The 21,095-nt window shown below is 63.3% G+C and overlaps 1 protein-coding gene across 1 annotated transcript; it reads left to right on the forward strand.

Annotated features, from left to right (window-relative positions):
- The first annotated feature begins 339 nt into the window (after positions 1–339).
- On the forward strand, positions 340–17,792 carry LMNA (lamin A/C). The gene is made up of 10 exons (XM_050715852.1): positions 340–838; positions 12,094–12,250; positions 12,401–12,526; positions 12,729–12,898; positions 13,031–13,157; positions 13,266–13,483; positions 14,208–14,241; positions 15,012–15,101; positions 16,060–16,317; positions 16,472–17,792. Exons 1-10 carry the CDS (start codon positions 489–491, stop codon positions 16,502–16,504), a joined length of 1,563 nt encoding a protein of 520 aa, XP_050571809.1. The 5' UTR covers positions 340–488; the 3' UTR covers positions 16,505–17,792.
- Positions 17,793–21,095: the final 3,303 nt, after the last annotated feature.

Raw genomic sequence — 21,095 nt, forward strand, 5'->3', positions numbered from 1 at the left:
ACTTTTGGGGTGCTGGAGTGTCTGGTGCTGCGCGGGGGTCCCACAGCAGGGGTACCCCAAGACCCTGCAGCACCCCAGGACCCCCGTCAGCTGTCGGGGTGCAACAAGAGCCTGGCACTGCCCAGCCGGGCTCTTGGGGAGCTGCTGCCGTACACTGGGAACGTGTGGGGCTCGCAACGGGGTTGCTGCGGGTTGCCCACCCCAGAGCTGCTCTCCCAGGGCTGCTTTTCCTAGGGATGCTTTTCCAGCCATTCCCAAGCGAAGCCGTGGCCTGACGCAAGCGGGCTGTCTCCACCCCAGCCCGGGTAACTCCACCCTCCTCCTCCTCCTCCTCGCAGCCCCTCCTCGCGGTGCACAGCCCAGCTGGGATATAAGCAAGTCACCCGGAGGACCAGGGGTAGCCGAGACAGCCGGGTGGGTCGCGTGGGACCCGTGCCGTGTCCCGTGCCGTGTCCTGTGCCGTGTCCTTCGCCTCGACGCCGGGCACCATGGCGACGCCTTCACAGAAGAGGAGCACCCGCAGCGGGGCTTCGGGGACCCCCTTGTCCCCCACCCGCATCACCCGCCTGCAGGAGAAGGAGGACCTGCAGGAGCTCAACGACCGCCTGGCCGTCTACATCGACAAGGTGCGCTCGCTGGAGCTGGAGAATGCCGGCTTGCGGCTCCGCATCACCGAGTCGGAGGAGGTGGTGAGCCGCGAGGTGTCGGGCATCAAAGCCGCCTACGAGTCGGAGCTGGCGGACGCCCGCAAGACCTTGGATTCGGTGGCGAAGGAGAGAGCGAGGCTGCAGCTGGAGCTCAGCAAAGTCCAGGAGGAGCACAAGGAGCTGAAAGCCCGGTGAGCACCCGGGGTTGCGCCCGTTGGGGAGCGGAGAGGGAAGCAGGGGAGATCCAGGACGGGCAGGGAGAGGGGAAACGCGTGACCTGGCTGGAGCGGGGGCCGGGAGAGGAGGGGAATTTCTCCCGGCATTCCCGCTCCGTCTCGCAGCGCCATCTTCGCCCGGGGTGGCCGGGATGCCCTTGGAGGGTGGTGGGGAGCCGGGGCTGGTCCGACGCTGGTCGGGTGCTGAGCTCGCAGCCCCTCGGCTTTCGTCATCTTGGAGCTGTTCCGAAGCGCGATCCTGCGCAAGCGGGGAAGCGGTGCCAGCCAGCTGGCTCCGTCCTGCCCACAGACCTCGCCTGCTCGTCCTATTTTCCTCTGCTGTCTTTGGCACCGGTTAAAGGACCTGCTCCGGTTTTGTTTGCCTTAACCCTCCCTGTGCCGAGCTGTCCCCGCTCGGTGGGGTCCCCTGCTGGGGGGGGTAGCGCCTGCGTCCCGCGTGCCTGGTGCCACGCTCCAGGTCTGCTTCAAGGCTCAAATCCTTCCGGCCACTTTCCTGTCGGGTTTGTGTCTCTCCCTTCCCTGCCATGGAAAATGCCCCCTGCCTTCTGCTGTTGTCAGTTGCTGCTGCTCTCCCCTCCTTGGGGCTGTGGCAGGCACCCAGCGTGGATCCCCCCGGGAGATGGGGACCAGCCCCTGGCTTCCCCCTGGCTCCGCCAGCCCCCGCACCCAAACCCAGAGGCACTGGGGCCGTGGCTCCCCACGGGTCCTTTTCCTCTCCAAGGCAGGGTTTCGGGCTGGGTGACGGCCAGGCGACATCCCTATTCCTCCGATTGCTCTTTTGCCTCTTTTACTGGACACCTCATTTCGATCCCGATATGCTAACGAGGCTAAAATTAACTTCTTCAGAATATGCCATAAATAATCTACCTACTGGGAAGGGAGTGACTGTGCAGCCTTCCACAGCTGCCTCTGAAAACTGTGCAGCATTTTATATTTAGCTTTCAGTTTCCCGTGCGCTGCTGCGGCTCTGTCCCCAGATAAGGCGGCTGCGCCCGTCCTGCGTCGGGCTGCTCCCTGCCTGCCGGGTCCCTGGGGTCTGGGATCGCGTGGGGCGGGCACGGCCGTGGGCTGGGAGCTGCTGAGATGTGGAGCTGAGCTGTCGGAAAAGCTTCTGCTGCCTTATGCAAGCCCCGAACTATCTTGGCTGCGATCTCTCGAGGGCTGTGCCTGGAAAAAATGCCCGGCGTGCAGCCGTCCCCACGCCGCCTGGCTGGGAGTGGCGTGCTCAGCCTGCCTGGCCGCACAGCGAAAATATGTTTGGTTTTGTCCTGAGTGGGGCCGTGCTCCCCAGGCACCTGGAAAGCACTCCCTCGAGGGTGGGGGGGGGTGGGGGTGTTCCTGGTGAGCAGCTCTGGGGTTTCGCTGGGTTTTCGGAGGACAGGTTGCAGTTGCGGTTCCCGAGAGAAAGGCGCTGTTACGTGTCGTCTCTGAGTCACAGCGGATGAGATGGGAACAGCTCCGTGCAGGGAAGCCGGTGCTGTCCCTTGCATGCTGGCTGCATCGGGGCCTCTCCCCATACCCCCCAAAAAAAATCCCCCGGGGGGGCTGCGAGTCAGCCCTGGGGCGCCTGCCCCGCCGGTGGCACCCGGCACATCCTAACCGGGACCGTGTCGCGTATCTCCAGCGGGGCAGGCGCCCCGGTCCTCATTATCAGCGCCCACAGCCCCGCCGCAGCCCTTGCTTGGGGTTGTCTGGGCTGTGCAGGGCCGGGGGGGCGGCGAGCCGAGCCGTGGGCAGGGTGCCCGGTGTGGCTGAGTCAGCGGGGGCTCCGTGCCGGGGGGGGGGGGGGGGGGGGAACACGAGGCAAGGGTGCGAGAGCAGCCCCCTCGCCCTTGGGTGTGCGAATAGAAAGGGATGCAGAGATGCACCCAAGGGTCCTGCGGGCTCGGTGATGTTGGGGGTGCCAGTGGCTGTTCCGTGGGGTCTGGTGACACCGGTGTCCCCAGCATCTGGGCTTCCCTCTCGGCTCCCGGCCCACTACGGGGCCGGCTGTGCTGCGTGCGAGGCGCAGGGTGCGGCGAGGACAGCCCGTGACTCACGGGGGCTGGCAATGCCTGGAGACTCCCATTGTTTTTTCCAGAGCCATGTGGTGAGCCAGGATTGGGCCAAAAACACGGTGTTCGGGGTGTCACCGGTGTCCCCAGCCTGTGCTGCTGGGGGTCTCGTTGGGCATGGGGTCCCTCTGGAGCACGGTCTGCCCATCAGCCCCTGGCTTGTGGGGTGCAGACCGTTTGTAAGCCCCCATCGGGGAGCACAGGGGGAGTACAGATAGAGCCCTTGGGTGCCCCAGGAGAGGAGCCCGCAGGTTTCCAGAGCCCCACGGGCGAGGGCTGGCTGTGCCGCAGACAGCTCCCTCTGAAACAGGAACCAGGCCCTTGTTAGGAGCGCGGCTGATGAGCGATGGCTTCCTGAATTGCAGCCCCTAACCCGATTAAGTCGGTGCCTTGGTAGCGTCTCTTCCTCCACGGGCCCAGATCTCATCCCGGGCCTTAATGAGGGAAAAAAAAAAAAACAAAAAAACAAAAAAACCACAAATCTCCTGTCTTCTGAAGCTGGCGAGGGGGGAAGCTTGCTAAGGGCAGAGCAACGATGCCCCGGTGGCAGAGCTGGAAGGGGCTGTGGTCACCCCTGCAGCCGCCCCCAGTTCCAGCCCTGCAGGTGGTACGGGTGGAATTTGCCCTGTTCGACGCTGGGGTGGATTTTGCCCACAGCGGGTTCTTCCTGGCAACCCTGAGGCCGGTGGAGATCGAAAGCAGCCATGTACCCGTGAACTGGTGCTGCCCGTGCCCCACAGCCGCGTCTTTCTCCCAGAACGTTTTGCGTGGGGAGGAACCTCCAGCTCGGGGGCTGCTTCCCCTGATCCCGCAGAAGCCGGCACAGGGAGCAGCCGGCAGCGGGACCTGCCCTTTTGGAGCACACAAAGAACCGCTTGTGCGGCCCCGATGCTTGCAGGGAGCCGGCGGCGCCGCGCTGGGGCTGCCCCAAGCCCCCAGCCCCTCCCGGGTGCCTCTGCCCACGCTTTGCCACCGACCCCTCGGCTCCAGGTCCCCAGCGCTCGTTTCTTTTCCCACCCACACCTTTCCTCGGCCTGGCCAAGGGGCTCTGTGGCAAAACCCCCGCTGCTCCGAGGCTGACGCTTGCTTTAGCCCGTGGCTACTTGTGTTCCCAGCAGCGCGGGGGGTTATTTTTCACCCACACAAGCACCCGTCCCCCTTCGCTCCCAGCTCTCTGCGCGGTCAGCAGGCAGAGGAAATCGCCCCGGCACTTTCGTTTTGCAGCTCCGCTCCCATCGCCGCCTGCCTGCTCCCTGCCTGTTGCTCTAACAGGGATAAGCAGGACGGGAGGAAATCCTGTCGCCTTCAGCGTTTCTCAGCCCCAGAAATGAGGGCCGAAGAGGAGCGATTGCAGAGGAATGGGGCTGGTTCTGGCACGGGGCCGCAGCTCCTCGCTCAGGGAAAGCGCCCACCCCGCGCAGCGGGTCCCAGCCCGCCCTGGCCGTGCTTGCTGCCACAAGTGTTTTTCAGCCTCGCACACGTCACTTCAGCTCTCTGGATCCCATTAACGCCGAAATTTCAGAGCCTGGCGGCAGCGCGAGCCCTTTCCTGGAGCTGCGCTCAGCAGAGGCACGCGAGGGGAGTTGGGGTGGGGCCGCCGGGCTCCTGCCAGCTCCTTTATTTTTTTTTTAACTTAAATTTGGGCACGTTGGGAGCTGCAGTTTCCTTCCCTGCTGCTGCCAACCAGGACAGGAGGAAGCCACCGGAGCTCTCCCTAGGGTCCCATCCAAAGCCAAGGCTGGCATGGGAAGGGTCCCCAGGGAGCCCGGGGGGTTTGGGAGCTGGGAATCGCCCCCAGCCCTGGCTGCAGCCCCCTTTCCTGCGCTCTGTTTGTGCCCTTCGTTAAGCCCGTCGGTTCGGCACGCTTCCGAGCAGCCAAGGCCAGCGTGATATGGGTTGGCTGCCCACCTGCCCTGCTTCTCTCCCCTCCCAGCTGAGAGCTGAATGGCCTCAGTGTGAGGCTGAACAACTGCTGGGGGTGCCTGTGCTCCCCCCCGGGCCGCGGTGGCAGCTGCAGGCTCTGCGGTGCGCCCTGGGGCTGCGGGGACTTGGGAGAGGCTGCTTGGGTGGAAGGTTGTTGGTTGAGGTACATCAAACCCACCCCACAGACACCGCAAAACCCAGCTGGGGTCAAGGCTCCTCAGTTCCGGGTGCTGCTGAGTCAAAACCCAGACTGCGTGTTGGTTTATTGCGAACCCGTTTCCTTTCCTCGTTGACAGAGACGATGGGGTGCTGAGGCAGGGTCTTTGAGCTTATCCGGCTACGATGTTCTTTGCACCGCTCGGAGGTTCGGAGCTGAAAAGTCCATTGTTGGCAGGACAAAGTCCCCCAACGGTGTTGGCAGGGAGGGCGGCATGCGCCTGAAACCTCACTTCACACTGCTCAATTACAGGGGTGCGGCGCCACAGGTGATGGTGCCATATCCGTGCCAAGAAATGCCAGGGCTGGGACAAGGGCTTTCCTAGAGCTTTCGAATTCTTTCATCAAGGCCACGAGCAGCTCCCAAGCAGGTCTCCGGGGGGGTGCGTCCGACAGCGGGGCCACCCCGGCCACTTGCTCCGGCTCCTGCTTCCAACCTCCGTGTCCTCGTCCTGTGCCCACCCCGGGGCTCCCCGACGAGGCTTGGATGGAGGCTGAGCACATCAGCCCCACTTTGGGGGATTTATTTAACAGCACTTTGGTGATGCTCTTAAAAAGCCCTAGCTCTGACCCACCCAGATAACAGCCCAGGCTCTCTCTGTGGGTGTTTAAACCCCGGCCTCCGCAGGGCTGGGAGGCAGGAGGAGGCACGGAGCGGGGCTGTGAGTCACGCTGAGCCACGAGCCTCGGGGCTGAGGCAGGGTGCAGCTGGGCTGGGCTCCTCTGCCTCTTCGGGAGGCCCCGGCCACTCCATCAGCCACGCTCGCCTGCTCCTTCCTTCCTGGTGCCACGGCAGCTCACATGCCGGGGGGGCCCACCCGCTGCCGGCGGGGTCTGTAGGGTGCAGGGACGTGGCCCCGCAGGGCATCGCGCTGGGCTCGCTCCCCGAGCTGTCTCCCTGTAGCCCTAGGAGAAATGAGGTTTGGGTTTTGTGTTTTTTTTTTTGCAAACCCGAGTCTTTGTGCCGGGGGCTGCAGTGCTGGGGAGTTGGCTCCTTGCTTTCGCAGGCTGGGTTGTGTCCTGCATCCCCGGCTGAGGGGCAGAGACGCAAACCCGCAGCGTGTGTCCCGACTAGCGGGCGGCATCGCTTTGTGCGACCCAGCCTCGGCTCCTCTGCCCCCGTGCAAAAAGCTGCTGGGCTGGGGCTCTCGCTCTGCGATTTGCAGCAGCTCTTGCACTGACCACGGCCAGGTTTCAGCCTGGCACGGCCACAGAGGTGTGCTGGGAGCATCTGCTGCGCTCTGCCACTAACAGATGGCAGCGAAGCACCCGTGCTTGTCCTCGCTGCCGCCTGGCTCTGCACCCGGTTGCATTTTCCCAATGCCACCAGATTCGGACCCTCCCCAGCAGAGGCAGCGTGGCCAGGGGCAGTGACTCAGCTGCCAAAGTGGGCGAACAAGGCAGTTCCAGTGCAGCCTCAGCCTCGCTGCCTCCAAGTAAACCCGCCGTCGGCCTTGGGGCAGAGTAAACACCTCGCCTGCCTTTATCTGTGCCCCCGGGAGCCCGCATAGCAAAGCCTTTTGTTCCCAGGGCGATGGGTGGCAGCTGAATCCAACAATCCCCTGCATTGTTTTTGAAGCAAATTTTGCTCTCCGGAAATTTTGTGTACCCAGATTTATGGAAAACGGGGTGAGCTGCTGGAGAGGAGAGCTCGAGCTCGTTCCCTGCTTTCCCTCTCCGGGGTCCTGCTCCCTTTGCTGGGCCGTGGGGCGCAGCCACGGTATTTGCCTGGTGGTGGCCACAGTTCCCGGTTCGCAGGGCCAGGATTTGCATTCCTGCTCCTCTGCTACCCCACGTTGCCAGCTGCCACCCCCCCCAGCGCTCCCAATCCCAAAGATGTGTTTAACGGGAGTGACTCAGCTCCCTTTTTTTAACTTCATTTATAAGCCCTACCCTCGTAATCAACCCCCCAGAGGAAACTCTGGGAACATACACTTTGTCTCCATCCTTTCGGGTGGTGTTTGGGGTAGCGCCATGTGTGTGACATGGCTGGCAAGTTGGGAAGGGATCAGCGTTTGACTGTAGTTTTCAGAGGAGTCAAGAAGTTCAGGGTTCTGAAGGTTTTGCCGTTTTTACAATGAGAACCACAAGTTTTTGCAGGCGTAGGAAACGGCCCTGCCTTTGGAAACCCCAGCCTACCCAGCTGGGTTTCTGAGCTGCAGATAACCCAGGGGTTGGTGGCAAAGCCAGGAATCGATAGGGAAATCCCGTCCTCGCTTTGCTTGCACGTCTCCGGACGGCACAAAGTGCGGCCGCTGGCAGCACCAGCAGCTCTGGCACGGCTGTGCGTGCTCCCCAGCACCACCGCCTTCTGGCAGCTGATGCTCGCTTGCTCTTTCCTAGCTCTTTGCATCTCCTCGCATCCGCCTCCTGCGGCTCACTGCACCCTGCAACAGTTAAAGCAGCAGTGGAAGGAGCTTCGCAGGCGGCAAGCCACCGGCAGACCCATTTGGAAGTCGTTTTCCCAGCCCTGCACCGGGGTTGAGTGGCCACGGAGGATAAATCCTGCCTGTCCTCCGTGCAGGCGATTTATAGGATTTACACTCCCACAAATCTCATCTGTGGCTGTCGATAGTGCGGGGTGGGCAGCGAGGGGCCTGGCCCCATCCCAATTCAGGGGTACCGGCAAAACCCCCCTTTTCTAGCCAGCACTGCCACCAAAACCACGAGCCCTTCTGTTACTAGGGGGGGGCTCAGCCCAAACAGCACCGTCGCTCGGTGACTTGGGATTTCCATTTCGTGCCGCCGGCAAGGGCTGGGGTGAGTCATCGGCACTGGCGCAGACAGACGGGAAAGGGAGCGAGTGACACCGGGGCTCCCAGCCGGCACGGGCTGCGCCGGGCTTTTCAGCGAGCTCGATGCTTTGCCAGCTTGTTTCCCCCCTTTTAAGTAGCAAGGGAGGGGGAAGAAACCCTTCAGCCCCCGCTGTGGCCACCTGCGTCGAGGTCTCAGAGCGCGAATGAACACAAATTGCTTTTTCCCCTGTTGTGAGAGGCGAGGCTGCAGGGAGGGGGGTGTGGGCGTGGGGTGTTTGCTGTCCCTCGTGCTTCCAGCGAAAGGAGAAAGCTCCTGCGGGCTCCACGGGGAGCGTTTGTGGCTGCTGTCCACAGATCCTGGCCGGGCTCGGGTCCCGTTGTGCAGGGCTTTGTGTGCCCAGGGCTCCCAGCAAGGCTCCTGGGGATGGGGCTTGTGGTGGGACGGGAATGATCCAAGATTTTGGGAGCCTGAAACGGCCACGACACCCCCCCTGTGCCAGTGGCAAGCTGCCTTGGCATCCCTGTGAAGCCCACTCCTCTGGTCCCCAGCGAAGCGGTGGTTGGGGTCATTTGGGGGATGCAGGGAAGGACCAGATCCCAATCACGGGCCGGGGAACCCCAGCTCTCATGAGACGTGAGAGCCGTTTGCTCTGGCCACGTGCAGCCGAGCCCTTCGGCCACGGGGACGAGCGTGCCAGGGTTGTGCAGCGTGGCTGGCACCAAGCCCTGGCCCCGGGAAGGGATTTTGGCACTGCTGGTGCCGGCGGGCGGGGGCCGTTTCCACGCAGCTTTGAACACGGCCAGCACTGGGATCCCCTGGCTGCCGTTTGGCACCGGGTTTGGTGCCTAACAGGATGCCGGCTGTGCGCTGATGTTGTCCTCCCTATACGTTGCGCTGGCTATTTACAGTTCCCTGCTAGGAGACCAGCCTCTGTTTATCCTGGTGATTTGGCGAAGGCCCCGCAGAGCGCCGATGAGTCAGGAGCTGGGAGAAGCGGCTCTGCCACATTCCCATTGCCCCACCGCAGAGGTTTACCCAGCCCGCCTCTCCTCCCGCAGGCCCTGCCAGTCCCCCGGGATGTGGGGCAGATCCCTGGGGTGGGGACAGATCCCTGGGGTGGGGGCAGATCCCCGGGGTGGGGGCAGATCCCTGGGATGGGGGCAGATCCCTGGGATGGGGACGGATCCCTGGGGTGGGAACAGATCCCTGGGATGGGGACAAATCCCTGGGATGGGGACGGATCCCTGGGATGGGGACAGATCCCTGGGGTGGGAACAGATCCCTGGGATGGGGAACAGATCCTCGATGCCAGAGGCAGCACCGTGCACAGCAGCAAACCCAAGAGTGGGGCAGAGCGGGTTTTCTGGGTCCTCCCATTAACCAGGTCCTTCACAAAGCTCCCTGGGCACACTGTGCTGCCCCGTGCCTCAGTTTCCCAACCCGTCAGTACGGCGTAAGCCTTTTCTGGCACAGCGTGCCCCCAGCCTCGCGGCAGGGCTGTGCGGCGAGGTGAGAAGCCGAAGTCCCCAGGGATTTGCAGATGTGCAGGAGATCGATAGACCAGGAGCCAGCACGAGCCCGCAAGCTCCCCGGGGCTTGGCTCTGTCCCCGGGGTGGGGCATCTGCGATTCGGAGGCGGGGGAACGCCTGCTTCTCCCACTGTGCTGGGCCCCTTCCAGCGCGCTGAGCAGGAGCTGCTCGGTCCGTGGGAGCAGCCCCACGCTTCTGAAACTGTCTTGCAGTGATTTGTCTGGGCCGGGGGAAACCAAAGGGTGTTTCCCGACGTGGGACTTAGCGGGGTTTTTGGCTCACCGGCCAGCCCGGCGCACGTGCCCAAAGCCGTTTGCCTCCCGTGAGCCCCGACGGCTCCAAACTCTCTCAGGCCTTTCCAGAGGGGAGCCCAGAGCCGCTGGGCTGAGCAGTTGGGCCGGGATTTGGGGGGAGCAGCAGCGGAGCTGTGCCTGCACACGGGGACCACGCACCCTGGGGCCCCTTCAGCCACGGCCCGCTCCGAGGCCGGCGTGTCAGCTCTGCAGGCTCTTCCCTGTGTCTGCACTAAGTGGCAGAGCAGATCCAACTTTCCATTAATGTTTGCATTTTCTGGCAGCTCAGCTGCAATTTTCTTTTTTTTTTTTTTTTTTTTCCTCCTTCCTGCTTTTAAAGGCTAAAAATAAAAACGCCCTGAGGCCCCTTCTCCCTCCATCTTTTCTCTCGAGACATTTGTTTCTTGAGGATTTGGTGCCTCCGTTGCATCTTTCTGCCCTCGGCTTTGATAAATGCTTGTTTTTACTTGCTTGGTTCTCCGTGCACGGGGGACTGAGTGCTGCAGGGATGTGGAGCCCAGGTCTCCCCGCTGCAGTCGCTCAGCCCTTTCGGGGTGCACCCGCGCTTCCCTTCTGGCTGGTGGAGAATTCGGGATCTTTCAGGCTCCTGCAGGCAGGATGGGGAGACCGACAGCACCCTCCGTGGGGATGGGAGGACCATCCTCTCTTGTCTCCTTGCTTAGGAAAGCGGGAGCGGCGCAGCTGCCATAAGCGTTCTTATTTTTAGCCCGCTGTCAGGAGCCGAGAGGCTGCAGGGGAAATAGCAGGACCCGTTGGGAGGCAGCGGCCATGCGGGGCTGTGTGGGGCAAGGGAAACCCCAAACCCTGGCTGGGCTGGAGCAGGAGTGAGCTGGGTACAGGGGGGACCTCACCCAGAGGTGCTGGAGTTTTGGGGAGATGCTCAGGTCCCCCAGAGCCTCATGGCCCAGACTGGGCTCCAAGCTCCCCTCTCCACTCTTCTCCAGCCTCACCCAGGATGATGGTGGGAGGTTTTCAGGACAAGTGTTTCGTTCTCAGGTCTTCTGGGATTTAGCTCGGGGCTCTCCAGGCATCAACAGGTCCTCCCCTGAGCCCTGCAGCCCTCCTGGTCCCTCGAGAGTGCAAACCTGTTAATCATTGTGCAGACGCGAGTGTAGACCATACACTTAGCAGTTTTCCCCTCCCTATTTCTATTATTGATGGTGCCGGTGGTGTCCCCTGAAGAGCTGTAGGCTGCAGGACATGCCCAGCCCTGCACCAGCAGCCCAAGCAGTGCCTGAATCGGTGCCTCAAAGGAAGAGCAAAGAGCTCCAGATGCAAAAAGCGAAGGGAAAGCTCTCCCCGGAGTTAAGCAGCGATTAACTCGATCAGGGGAAGCGGGATTAAACCGTGCCAGCAGTGGCCAGGGAGCCAGCCACGCTGGCTGCAAGGGAGAGCTGCTGCCAGCTGGGAAAGCTCAGCCTCCAGGGGTGTTTGTGCTCAGCCGCGGAGGCTCGGGCTCCGCTCCCAGATGGCATTTTTGTCCTATGAGTCACTGGCACGGAAGGAGTGTGGTGGTGCGCAGGCAGAACCCTCCGGCACAGCGCTTGGGCGGCCGGCCCTGGCAAACTGGGCCACAAAATGGGGTGCCGGGGGGCGGCAGGCTTGTGGGGCTGCTTGAGTGTGGCCAAGGCTTTAAGCGGTGTAAAGGTCTCCAAACAACGTCCCGGTGCTCAGCTGGCGAAGCAGAAGGAAATGCAGGAAAATCTGCCTTGGCTGAGAGGTGTCGGGGTCACCGGTCCCTGTTCACCCCGGTGCGGAGGGAGGCGAACGGCTCCTCAGTGCCTGGCTCTTGGTGATCCCCGTCCTGCCCGGGCCAGATCCTGCAGCTGGGGCAGGCTCAGCGCCGTGTCTAACTTTACCCATGATCTAATGGCGTGGGTGCACGCTCACTGCCCCGGGAATGTCCGGTGGCGCTCGCCGGCACGTGGCCGTTGCTCGCCCATCGTGGGGCCACCGCGGCCGGCTCCGTCCCTCGTGCACCCCACTTGGTGGGCAGCGGGGGCTCCGCTGTCAGGAGCCGACGGTGCAAACTTGGCAGTGTCGACGCCCTCCCCTCTCGATGCTGCAGCAAAAGCCTCGAACCTTTTCTTTTTATAGACCCGACCAAAATAGCGCCGGGCTGCCTTTTGCTTTGCTCGGCTCAGGTTCCCCGGCTCCGCAGCGATGCGCCTGGTGCCTGCGAGAGCCGGCCTTGACCTTGCTGTCAGAGGGCTTGGATAAAGGGGAGAAGAGGGGGGACGCGGGTGGTGCCCCCCCCCCCCGGCACCGCCGGCTCAGCCGGGCCCGCAGTGACCCCTAGCGGGGGCGCGCAGGGCGCGCTCCGGCCCCAATCCTGCGGTGATGCTGGGGGGCAAGCGGAGGGGCGCAGCTGCAGGGTGGTCCCCTCCTCGCCAACGCTTTTCCTGGCGCCTTGCAGGAACGCCAAGAAGGAAGGGGACCTGCTGTCCGCCCAGGCGCGCCTCAAGGACCTGGAGGCTCTGCTCAACTCCAAGGAGGCTGCGCTCTCCACCGCCCTGAGCGAGAAGAGGAACCTGGAGTCCGAAGTGCGGGACCTGAGGGCACAGGTGGCCAAGGTGAGCAGTGGCAGCCCTGTCCCCATCCTGCCTCAGGGTCCCCTGCAGCCGTCCCCCGTGGGCTGGGACTGCGGGGTGGAGGTGGGAGGCGCTGGAGGCCAAGCCAGGCTGGCCCCGGGAGCAGGCAGTGACAGTCCCTCTCTTCCACAGCTGGAAAGCGCCTGTAACGAGGCCAAGAAGCAGCTGCAGGATGAGATGCTGCGCCGTGTGGATGCCGAGAACCGGCTGCAGACGCTGAAGGAAGAGCTCGAGTTCCAGAAGAACATCTACAGCGAGGTGAGCAGCCGCGTGCTGCTGCAGCAGCGGGCAGAGCTGCCCTGCGGGGTGTGCCACAGAGCAAATTCCCTGCCGGTGCCTCCCTGCAGAAGGCTGATCCACGCAGCGTGCTTGGGACAAGCCCCGCACGCTGAATCTCCATCCCCTCTCCCCAAGCTGGTGCCACCCCCAGCTGACTCCGTGTCTCCTGACCCATCCCCAGGAGCTGCGGGAGACCAAACGCCGCCACGAGACCCGGCTGGTGGAGATCGACAACGGGCGGCAGCAGGAGTTTGAGAGCAAGCTGTCCGAGGCCCTGCAGGACCTGCGGAGACAGCACGAGAACCAGATCAAGCAGTACAAGGAAGAACTGGAGAAGACCTACAGTGGAAGGTGAGCAGCGACCGTGCCCCCTTCCAACCCTGCCCCACGCTAAGGTTCTGCTCCGTGTCTTTTCCTCCGCCTCACGGGGCACTGGCGTATAGAGGGGACCGGGGGCTCTAACCTCCCTGTGCCACCGTCCAGCTGGAGAACGCCAAGCAATCTGCCGAGAGGAACAGCAACATCGCAGGGTGCTGCCCACGAAGAGCTGCAGCAAGTCCGCATCCGCATTGACAGCCTCTCCTCCGAAGTCAGCCACCTGCAGAAGCAGGTGAGTCGGGACCGAGGGGCTCCCCCGGCCGTCCCCCGCCCCGGGCTGGTCCCCTCGTGTGGACGGCCCCAGGTGTGGTGGCTGCCCTGACCTTCCCTCCCTGCTCAGCTGTCTGCCAAGGAGGCAAAGCTGCACGATCTGGAGGAAGCTCTGTCCCGGGAGCGCGAGACCAACCGGCGCCTGCTCGCCGACAAGGACCGGGAGATGGCCGAGATGCGGGCACGCATGCAGCAGCAGGACGAGTACCAGGAGCTGCTGGACATCAAGCTGGCTCTGGACATGGAGATCAATGCCTACCGCAAGCTGCTGGAGGGCGAGGAGGAGAGGTGGGTGGGAATCGCTGCCCCTGGTGCCCCAGGTGGGCTGCGCAGGTCCCATCCCTCACATCCTCATGGGCTCCTTCTCGCTTTTTCCTGCCCAGGTTGAGGCTGTCCCCCAGCCCGTCCTCCCACAAAGGACATGGGATCCACTTCTCCGGCTCGAGTTCATCCAAGAAGAGGAAGCTGGAGGACAGCGAGAGCCGGACCAGCTTCTCCCACCATGCCCGGACAAGCGGCCGCATCGGTGTAGGAGGAGGTGGACCTGGAGGGCCGATTCGTCCGTCTGAAGAACAAGTCCAACGAGGTGGGTTCATCTCCAGAAGGGTCCTGGGGCTTCGCCAGCATTTTATCTCAGCCCCCGGGCAGAAGGTGAACCAGGAACACGGTGGGGAGGAGGCGGCGGGGTCTCAAGGTTGTTGTTTTCGCTGTCGCAGGACCAGGCGATAGGGAACTGGCAGATCAAGCGGCAGAATGGAGACGACCCCATCATCACCTATCGCTTCCCCCCGAGGTTCACCTTGAAGGCTGGCCAGACGGTCACGGTGAGTCGCTCCTGATGGCTCCTCAGGGGGGGCAACCCACGGCCCCAGGGTCCGTGCCCTGCGGTCCTGAGACCTTCTTTTTCTCTGTGCTCTTCTCCCCAGATCTGGGCCTCGGGGGCTGGGGCGACCCACAGCCCCCCCACCGACGTAGTGTGGAAAAACCAGAGCAGCTGGGGCTGCGGGGACAGCCTGCGCACTGCCCTCATCAACTCCAACGGGGAGGTGAGAGTCCGGGGGGGGGGACAAATGCCGGGCCCCATCCTGACCCTGCATCCTGCAGGCTAGGGGCAAAGGCACGCAGGGTGGGCAACAAAGAGGAGGAGCTGGAAGCCATTGCACGGCAGGCAAACTATGACTTAGCCGCGTCCCTTCTTCCGGAGGGTGGTGAGGCACTGGAACAGGGTGCCCAGAGTGCTTGTGGATGCCCCATCCCTGGAGGTGTTCAAGGCCACGTTGGATGAGGCCCCGAGCAACCTGATCCAGGGGGTGACATCCCTGCCTGTGGCAGCGGGGTTGGAACTAGATTGTCTTTGAGGTCCCTTCCAACCAGAGTCATTCTATGATGGTCCCTGAAATGTGGTGGGACCACTGCCATGACTGGGGCGCTGCAATGGACGGCTACAAGCTCTTTAGAAAGGGAGACCTTATTGCTCTCTACAACTACCCGAAAGGAAGTGGTGGGGAGCTGGAAGGTCCGCCTCTTCTCACAGATAACCAGTGATAGGACCAGAGGGAATGGCCTCAAGTTGTGCCAGGGGAGGTTCGGGTTGGAAATGAGGAGACATTTCTTCTCAGAAAGAGCGGTCGGGCGTTGGGACGGGTTGTCCAGGGAGGTGGTGGAGTCACCGTCCCTGGGGGTGTTCAAGGAGAGGTTGGATGTGGTGCTTGGGGACATGGTTTAGTGGGTGACATTGGTGGTAGAGGGTGGTTGGACCAGATGGTCCTGGAGGGCTTTTCCAACCCTAATGCTTCTATGATTCTCTCCGCTCTAGGAGGTGGCCATGCGGAAGCTGGTCCGCACCGTGATCATCAACAACGAAGACGACGACGAGGATGATGAAACCAGCCACCGCCACCACCATGTGAGTGCCGCGCTCGTCTGTCATGGGGATGTTGGGGCAGCCCGGCTCAGGCCTGGTCTAGGTGGGAGGCAGCTCAGAACCAGGCAGAATCTGGCCCGGCAGCAGAAGGCAGGTGGGAGGGTGCTTTGGAAACAACCACACGGGAAAAGCTAGCAGAACTCAGGCACCTGGAGGAGACTTCTGTTTGCCAAAGAGGCTCTGCAGGTCTTGCTGGAAGACACCTCCGAGCCAGAGGGACCTCGGCCTGCTGCAGAGCAGCTGGGAGGAGCCGGCAGGGAGGCTAAGCTGGTCCCGCCTGGCTGGGGATGAAGGATGAGGCTGTGGGAGGCCGATGGATGACGCCTCCCGGCGGCACTTGCACCATCCTCTCCACTTCATGAGGGCTCTGGGCCAGATCCAGAGGTGCCCCTGTCCTTCCTCGAAAAAAAAACTGCTGGAGGCTTCCAGATCCACTGCCTGGGAATTGCTCTGGGTTGGAAGAGCCCTGCCAAGCCCAGCATCAATTATCCCTGGATGCAGGACCCAGGTGCCCCTGGGCTGGTGCTGCTGTCTGCCAGGCCCCGAGTCCTTTCCAAGAGCAAATTTCCCTTTGGAAAGCCATCAGCCAGGGCTGTGCCAGGCAGTGAGGAAGAGGATGCTCTGAGCACAGGACAAGCATGGTGGAAACGCCTCCTGCGGCACAGTGGAGATCCTGGGGCTGCGATCAGCAGTGGGGCGGGGGCAGCGCCCACCCTGTGCCGTGCGCCAGACCCAGTGATTTGGGATTTTGGGGGGATTATTTCAGTGTCTTTTAGCGCTGTGCAGGAGGCTGGGAGGAGCATGGCCCCTCTTTGAAGGCAAACCTGGGAGCCCAGCACCAAACACTGGTGCTGCTGCCATGCTCAGGGTGGGATGCTTGAGGCAGAAGACGCTTGGGTGGGTGTTCAGGGCCCTTTTCTCCATGTTCCTCCCCATCCAGGGCAGCTGCGGTGACTCTGGGGACCCCGGCGAGTACAACCTGCGCTCGCGCACGGTGGTGTGCAGCAGCTGCGGTCAGCCGGCCGACAAGTCGGGCTCGCAGAACGCTGGCCTCAGCACCATGTCCTCAGGCTCCTCCTCCAGCGTGACCGTCACCCGCAGCTACCGCAGCGTCGGCGGCTCTGGAGGTGGCAGCAGCCTTGGGGACAACCTGGTGACCAGGTCCTACATCCTGGGCAGCTCCAGCCCCCGCCGGCAGGTCAGTAGGCAGCGGGTGCCGAGGGCTCCGTGGGCAATCGTGGCATCCGGGAGGTCCCACTTGGATGCTGCCGCCTGCGTTGCCTTCGCGGCCGCAGCAAGCAGAGGGTAACAGTGGTGGTTTTGTTTCTTTTCTTCTTTCCTCTTCCTCCCAGGCTCAGGCCCCGCAAAACTGCAGCATCATGTAACTCTGCGGCACCATTCCTGTGTTTCCTGGCCATCTCGAGCTAGTTTATTCCCAAAGCAAAAGATTTTTTTTTTCCTTTAAAAAAAATGAAGATATCAAAACCAAGGTTGAAATTTTTGTTTTCTATAGCAGGAATTTTATATATATATATATATTAAAAATGCTAAAAGATGCTTTTTTTTGTAAAGAAAAATCTATTTCTATAAAAAAGAAAAAGCTTTTCAGCTTCACAACTTTTTTTAAAACTTCAGCCAAAGAAATCAACAAATAGTGTTTACTGAACAGCAATGCAGGAAGAGATTGTAGTTTAATAGCTCTCTAGCTGATACCTTTTTTGCCAAAGCTTTTTATATAGGACTAAGACAAGCGAAGCCAGCCCGGGTATGTGCCGCTGCGCGGTGGCTGGACCAGAACTCAGAGGTGCTGGGGCAGAGGCTGGGCCACCCACACCAGCGCTGCTGCAGTGACCCCCACTACACTCCTGGGCACGTGCCTTGGAGGGCTGCTGGCTCCAGCAGAGCCCAGAGCCTTTGTAATCCCCCCCCCCTTTTTTTTTTAAAATCCATATCCGAATTTCCCCATGCTTTCCTTTTTTTTTTTTTTTTTTTGGTTATGTCTCCACTGCAACATCTCAGGGGGGCTCCCAGCAGCTTGTGGGCAGCGTCCTGGCTCGCTCCGTGGCCACGTGGGCATTGCCACCTTCCCAGCCCCCCCCTGGCTCCACGCGTGGCACCCCCAGGCACCGCTTCCCCCCTGCGGGTTTCTCAGCAGCCGAGTTGTGCCTTAGCCAGGAGCCCCGCCACCAACGCAGCTCCGAGGTGAGTCCCAGGGGACGGCCGAGCTGCGTCCCGCTCCTGGCGGATTCGGCTGAGGGGGCAGCGGACCCCGCTCTGGGGGCTGGATCCGGCCCCATGCCTGACGGGCTTCAGCCCTGCCGTGTCCAGCCTGGCTCTCCTCCAGTGTAGGAGTTCGGGCGCCCGTTCCAGGGCAGGATGAGGCCAACGATGCTCGGGCTGGGCTGTTTTGCCGGGATGGCTGTTTGAGGGAGGGGGATTTCGGGGTCTGGCATGGGCAGCTCCCCTCCCTGCAAGGCTCCAGCCAGCTACCAGCAGAAATTTCCACGTGTCGCCCCGCTGGGGGGAAGCCCCTGGCCCCTCTGTCTCCAGTGTGGCCCTGGGGCACATTCAGGCCCCCAGCACGAGCCACCCCGCGTTCGGACCTGTGCTTGCAAAGCTTCTGTACCCGTGCCTGTATCGCCTTCTGAAATCAATACAGCAGAATCCTTCCCACCCTGTGTGCTGTTGTCATTGCTGTCCCTGTCAGGAACCTGGGGGGGGGGGTGTCCGGGGTGTGATGCTGTGAGCGGGGGGCAGCCAGGAGCCCTCCCAGTAAGAGCCGGGGGATTGAGGGGACATGGTTCAAGAGGCTGAGGGAGCAGGGGTTGCCTCCCCCAGGGACTCTGGGGACAGATGCTCCCCCGATATGGGGACGGAGGGGGCTGCAGGTTGCTCTCCCCCAACCCGGGGGGGCCGTGCCAGGCACCATGGCCGGGTGGGAGGGGCGCTGGGGAAAGGGGAGAGCCGCAAAGCCGGCGCGTAATCGGCTTTGCTGGACACGGGCGCTGGGGAGCCGCGATGTGAGCGAGCACCGGCGGGCGGCCGGGGCGCAGGCACAGCCAGGTAGGTGCCCGGCGTGCCCACCCTGGAGGACAAACACCCACCCCCCTGCCAGTGCACACCAGGGGCTTGGGCATGGGTCCTCCTGACTGTGTTGGGGTCCCATCACCCCCAAAGTCAGGTGCGAGCGGGGCTGAGGACAGGGGGAGCTGATGTGGCTTTGGTGCATGCAACTCTGTGCTGGTTTGTGGGGACCCACAAGGCATCTCCGCCCCCCCCCCCCACACACACACACACATCCCCCCAGGAGGAGGGATTGCGGTGGAGGTCTCGGGATCAGGTGCTCTCCCCGCTCTTGGGGCGGCTGGGCACATGTTGGCTCCGGTGCCAGCACCACCACATGTCTGAGCCCCATGTCAGCAGGGGACCCTGCATGCTGGTGGCTCGGGGACACCCACACTGCACCCCTGGGGTGGGTGAACCCCAAACCTGGCGGTGCCTAGGAGTTGTGACAGGGCCCCTCTGCACCCATCAGTGCTGCGTCTAGCCACGAGGTGGGAACCCACCCAAGCCCAGCGCCCCAAAAGTCACGAGGCTCTGCGCTGTTGAATATGGGGCAAAGCCGGACACGCCGCAGGGATCTCATGCTCCAGCCTGGCCGTGATTCCATCTGCGAGCAGTGGGAGATGTCCCGGTGCCCCCCAAAACCCCATGCGGGACCCCAGAGTCCTGGCACAGCGTGTCTCAGTCACGCTGGGAAGGGCTGAGCTGGCAGTTGCTCAGTGCCCTTTGTCACCATCAGTGCCCGTGCGCAGCCCTGGGGACCTCGTGTGGCCCGTGGAAACCGTGCCTGACCCCTGGGGACCGTGCACAGCCCCACGGGAACCATGCACAAGGGTGCTGGGGGGGAGCCCTCAGGTACTGGGGGCCCTGGACCAAGCACCCAACTGGGGACAGAGCCAGGACTGACCCGATACCTGAGAACCACCAGGGTTTGCCCGCCCAGGGCCTGTCTGAGTGGGTGCCTGGGGCCCCACAAGTCCCACACCAGCCCCGTCCAGCCCCCTGCGTGCCCAGGGGGATTAAGGTCAGGCCTCCCCGCTAATCCTATGTGGGGGGTTAAGGTGGGAGCTTGCGCACGCTGCCACCCCCAAGGTCGCACCCCGCGGTGCTGCCGCCCATCGCTGGGGCACATTGGGGGCAGCATGGGGAGAGTCAGGCTGGGCTGGGGGGACCCCACCCCGACCCCAAGGGGCTGGAGCAGCTCTGCCTCCCGCGGGCTTTGGCTAAGCCCCCGGTGCCGGCGGGCGGGCAGGCACGAAGAGACAAGCTCCTTACGGCACCCAGGCAAAAGCTCCAACCTCTCAAGCCCCGTGGGAAGCAGGGCAGTGGAAAAGGAGGAGGGGGGGGGGCAGGGGACAGGACCCCCAGGTCCGCTCCCCAGCCCTGGAAGGGGGCAGATGCCCCCGGTTTGGGGTGGGATGGGGCCAGAATCGCCATGCGGGTGCACTCCTGGCTCAATGCCCGTGGGGGGGAGATCGGCACGGGGTTGTGGCACGCTTCCGGGGTGCCCCGTGCCCCGTTGTGCAATTTCCCCATTCCTCCACTGCGCAGCCTGGGTGCATTGCCTGGGCAGGGCTCAGCTGAAAGCCCCGTTATGTGCCATTAAAAAAAAACATTTTGTAGGGTCACAGCCCCCCAACAGGCTGGGGAAGAAGTCCCAAAGGGCAGGCAGCTGCGGAGGGAGGAAGCAGCAGCAGGGGGATCCCACGGGGTGGGCACCCCAATGCCACGTGGCTGGGCCACGGGGGAAGGCGGACGGGGGGAAGTGGGATCCGCCAGCGGCAGCAGGCCGGGCTGCCTCCCTGAGGGACGTTTTACGGAGGGGGAGCGGGACGTGCTGCGATCCAGACCCAGGTGCTCTGGGCAGCGGGAGCCTCAGAGGCGTGCGGGGGTCTCCTGCACCCACAGCCCCCCCAGTTTGGGGGCCCGGAGCCAGGGCTGGGGCGGGATGGGGTTGGGGGCAGAGATGGGGGCGTCGGGGTGCAGGTGTGGACACGGAGCATCACAGGGGGCTGCTGGGGAGATGTGGGGGGCCGATATGGGGGCATGGGGGGCACAAGAGTACACCGCAGAGAGGGCTGGATGTGGACGGGGGTGCTTGGACCTCCACGGGTGCTAGGCCGCGCGTGGCAGCGCCCGTACACGAGCGGGCGGGCGGCCTGCGGCGCCGCGTCCGGCTGTCGAGCCCGTCCGTGTGTCCGTGCACGCCGGCCCGGCGGGCGCGGGTGAGGCCGGCCGCAGCCGGCCGAGGTAAGCCGTAGCCATGGAGACGTGAGCGGGGATCCGGCGGCCCCCACCGGGGATGCTGCACCCGCCCGGCCCCCCCGGCCGCCCGCCCGCGGGCGCTGCCACAGGTCGGTACCAAGGTGGCTGGGACCGGGATGGGGACGGGGGCTCCTTGGGGTTTCGGGGGGGGGGGTTGGTTGGGAAGGCTGGGGGGGGGGGGGGGGGGGGACGCGTGAGGGATTGCTGGGGCCGGGGGCAGTCGCCATAGCGGGGCTGGGCTCTGGGGACTCCCCAGACATCTCCGGTGCAGCTATACAAAGGGGATGAGATCCTGAAGCCAAGCAGAGCATTCCTGCAGCCCGCCCCCGCCACATCCCCCTTTCTTCCTCCCCTCTCCCCTCTGCATCCCACCACACCCCCCGCCCAGCATCTCCCCTTGTGTCGCCCCACATCCCTCCTAGTATCCCGCACGCCCACCACAGCTGCCTCCCTTTGCCTTCCCCCCCTCACATCCCTCCCCAGCGCCCCTAGGATTTCTCCCGTGTCCTCCCGTAACCCTCCCTGCTTCCCGCCACCCTATTTTCCATCTCCCCCCCGTTTTGGGGACACGCAATCGGAGCACCCCTGGTCTGCTCCGGGCTGCCCCTGCCCCTGGGTGTAGGAAGCATCCCCAACGCGCCCCTGGCC

This window comes from Cygnus atratus, chromosome 28 (genome assembly GCF_013377495.2).
Source record: "Cygnus atratus isolate AKBS03 ecotype Queensland, Australia chromosome 28, CAtr_DNAZoo_HiC_assembly, whole genome shotgun sequence".
Taxonomy (NCBI): Eukaryota; Metazoa; Chordata; class Aves; order Anseriformes; family Anatidae; genus Cygnus; species Cygnus atratus.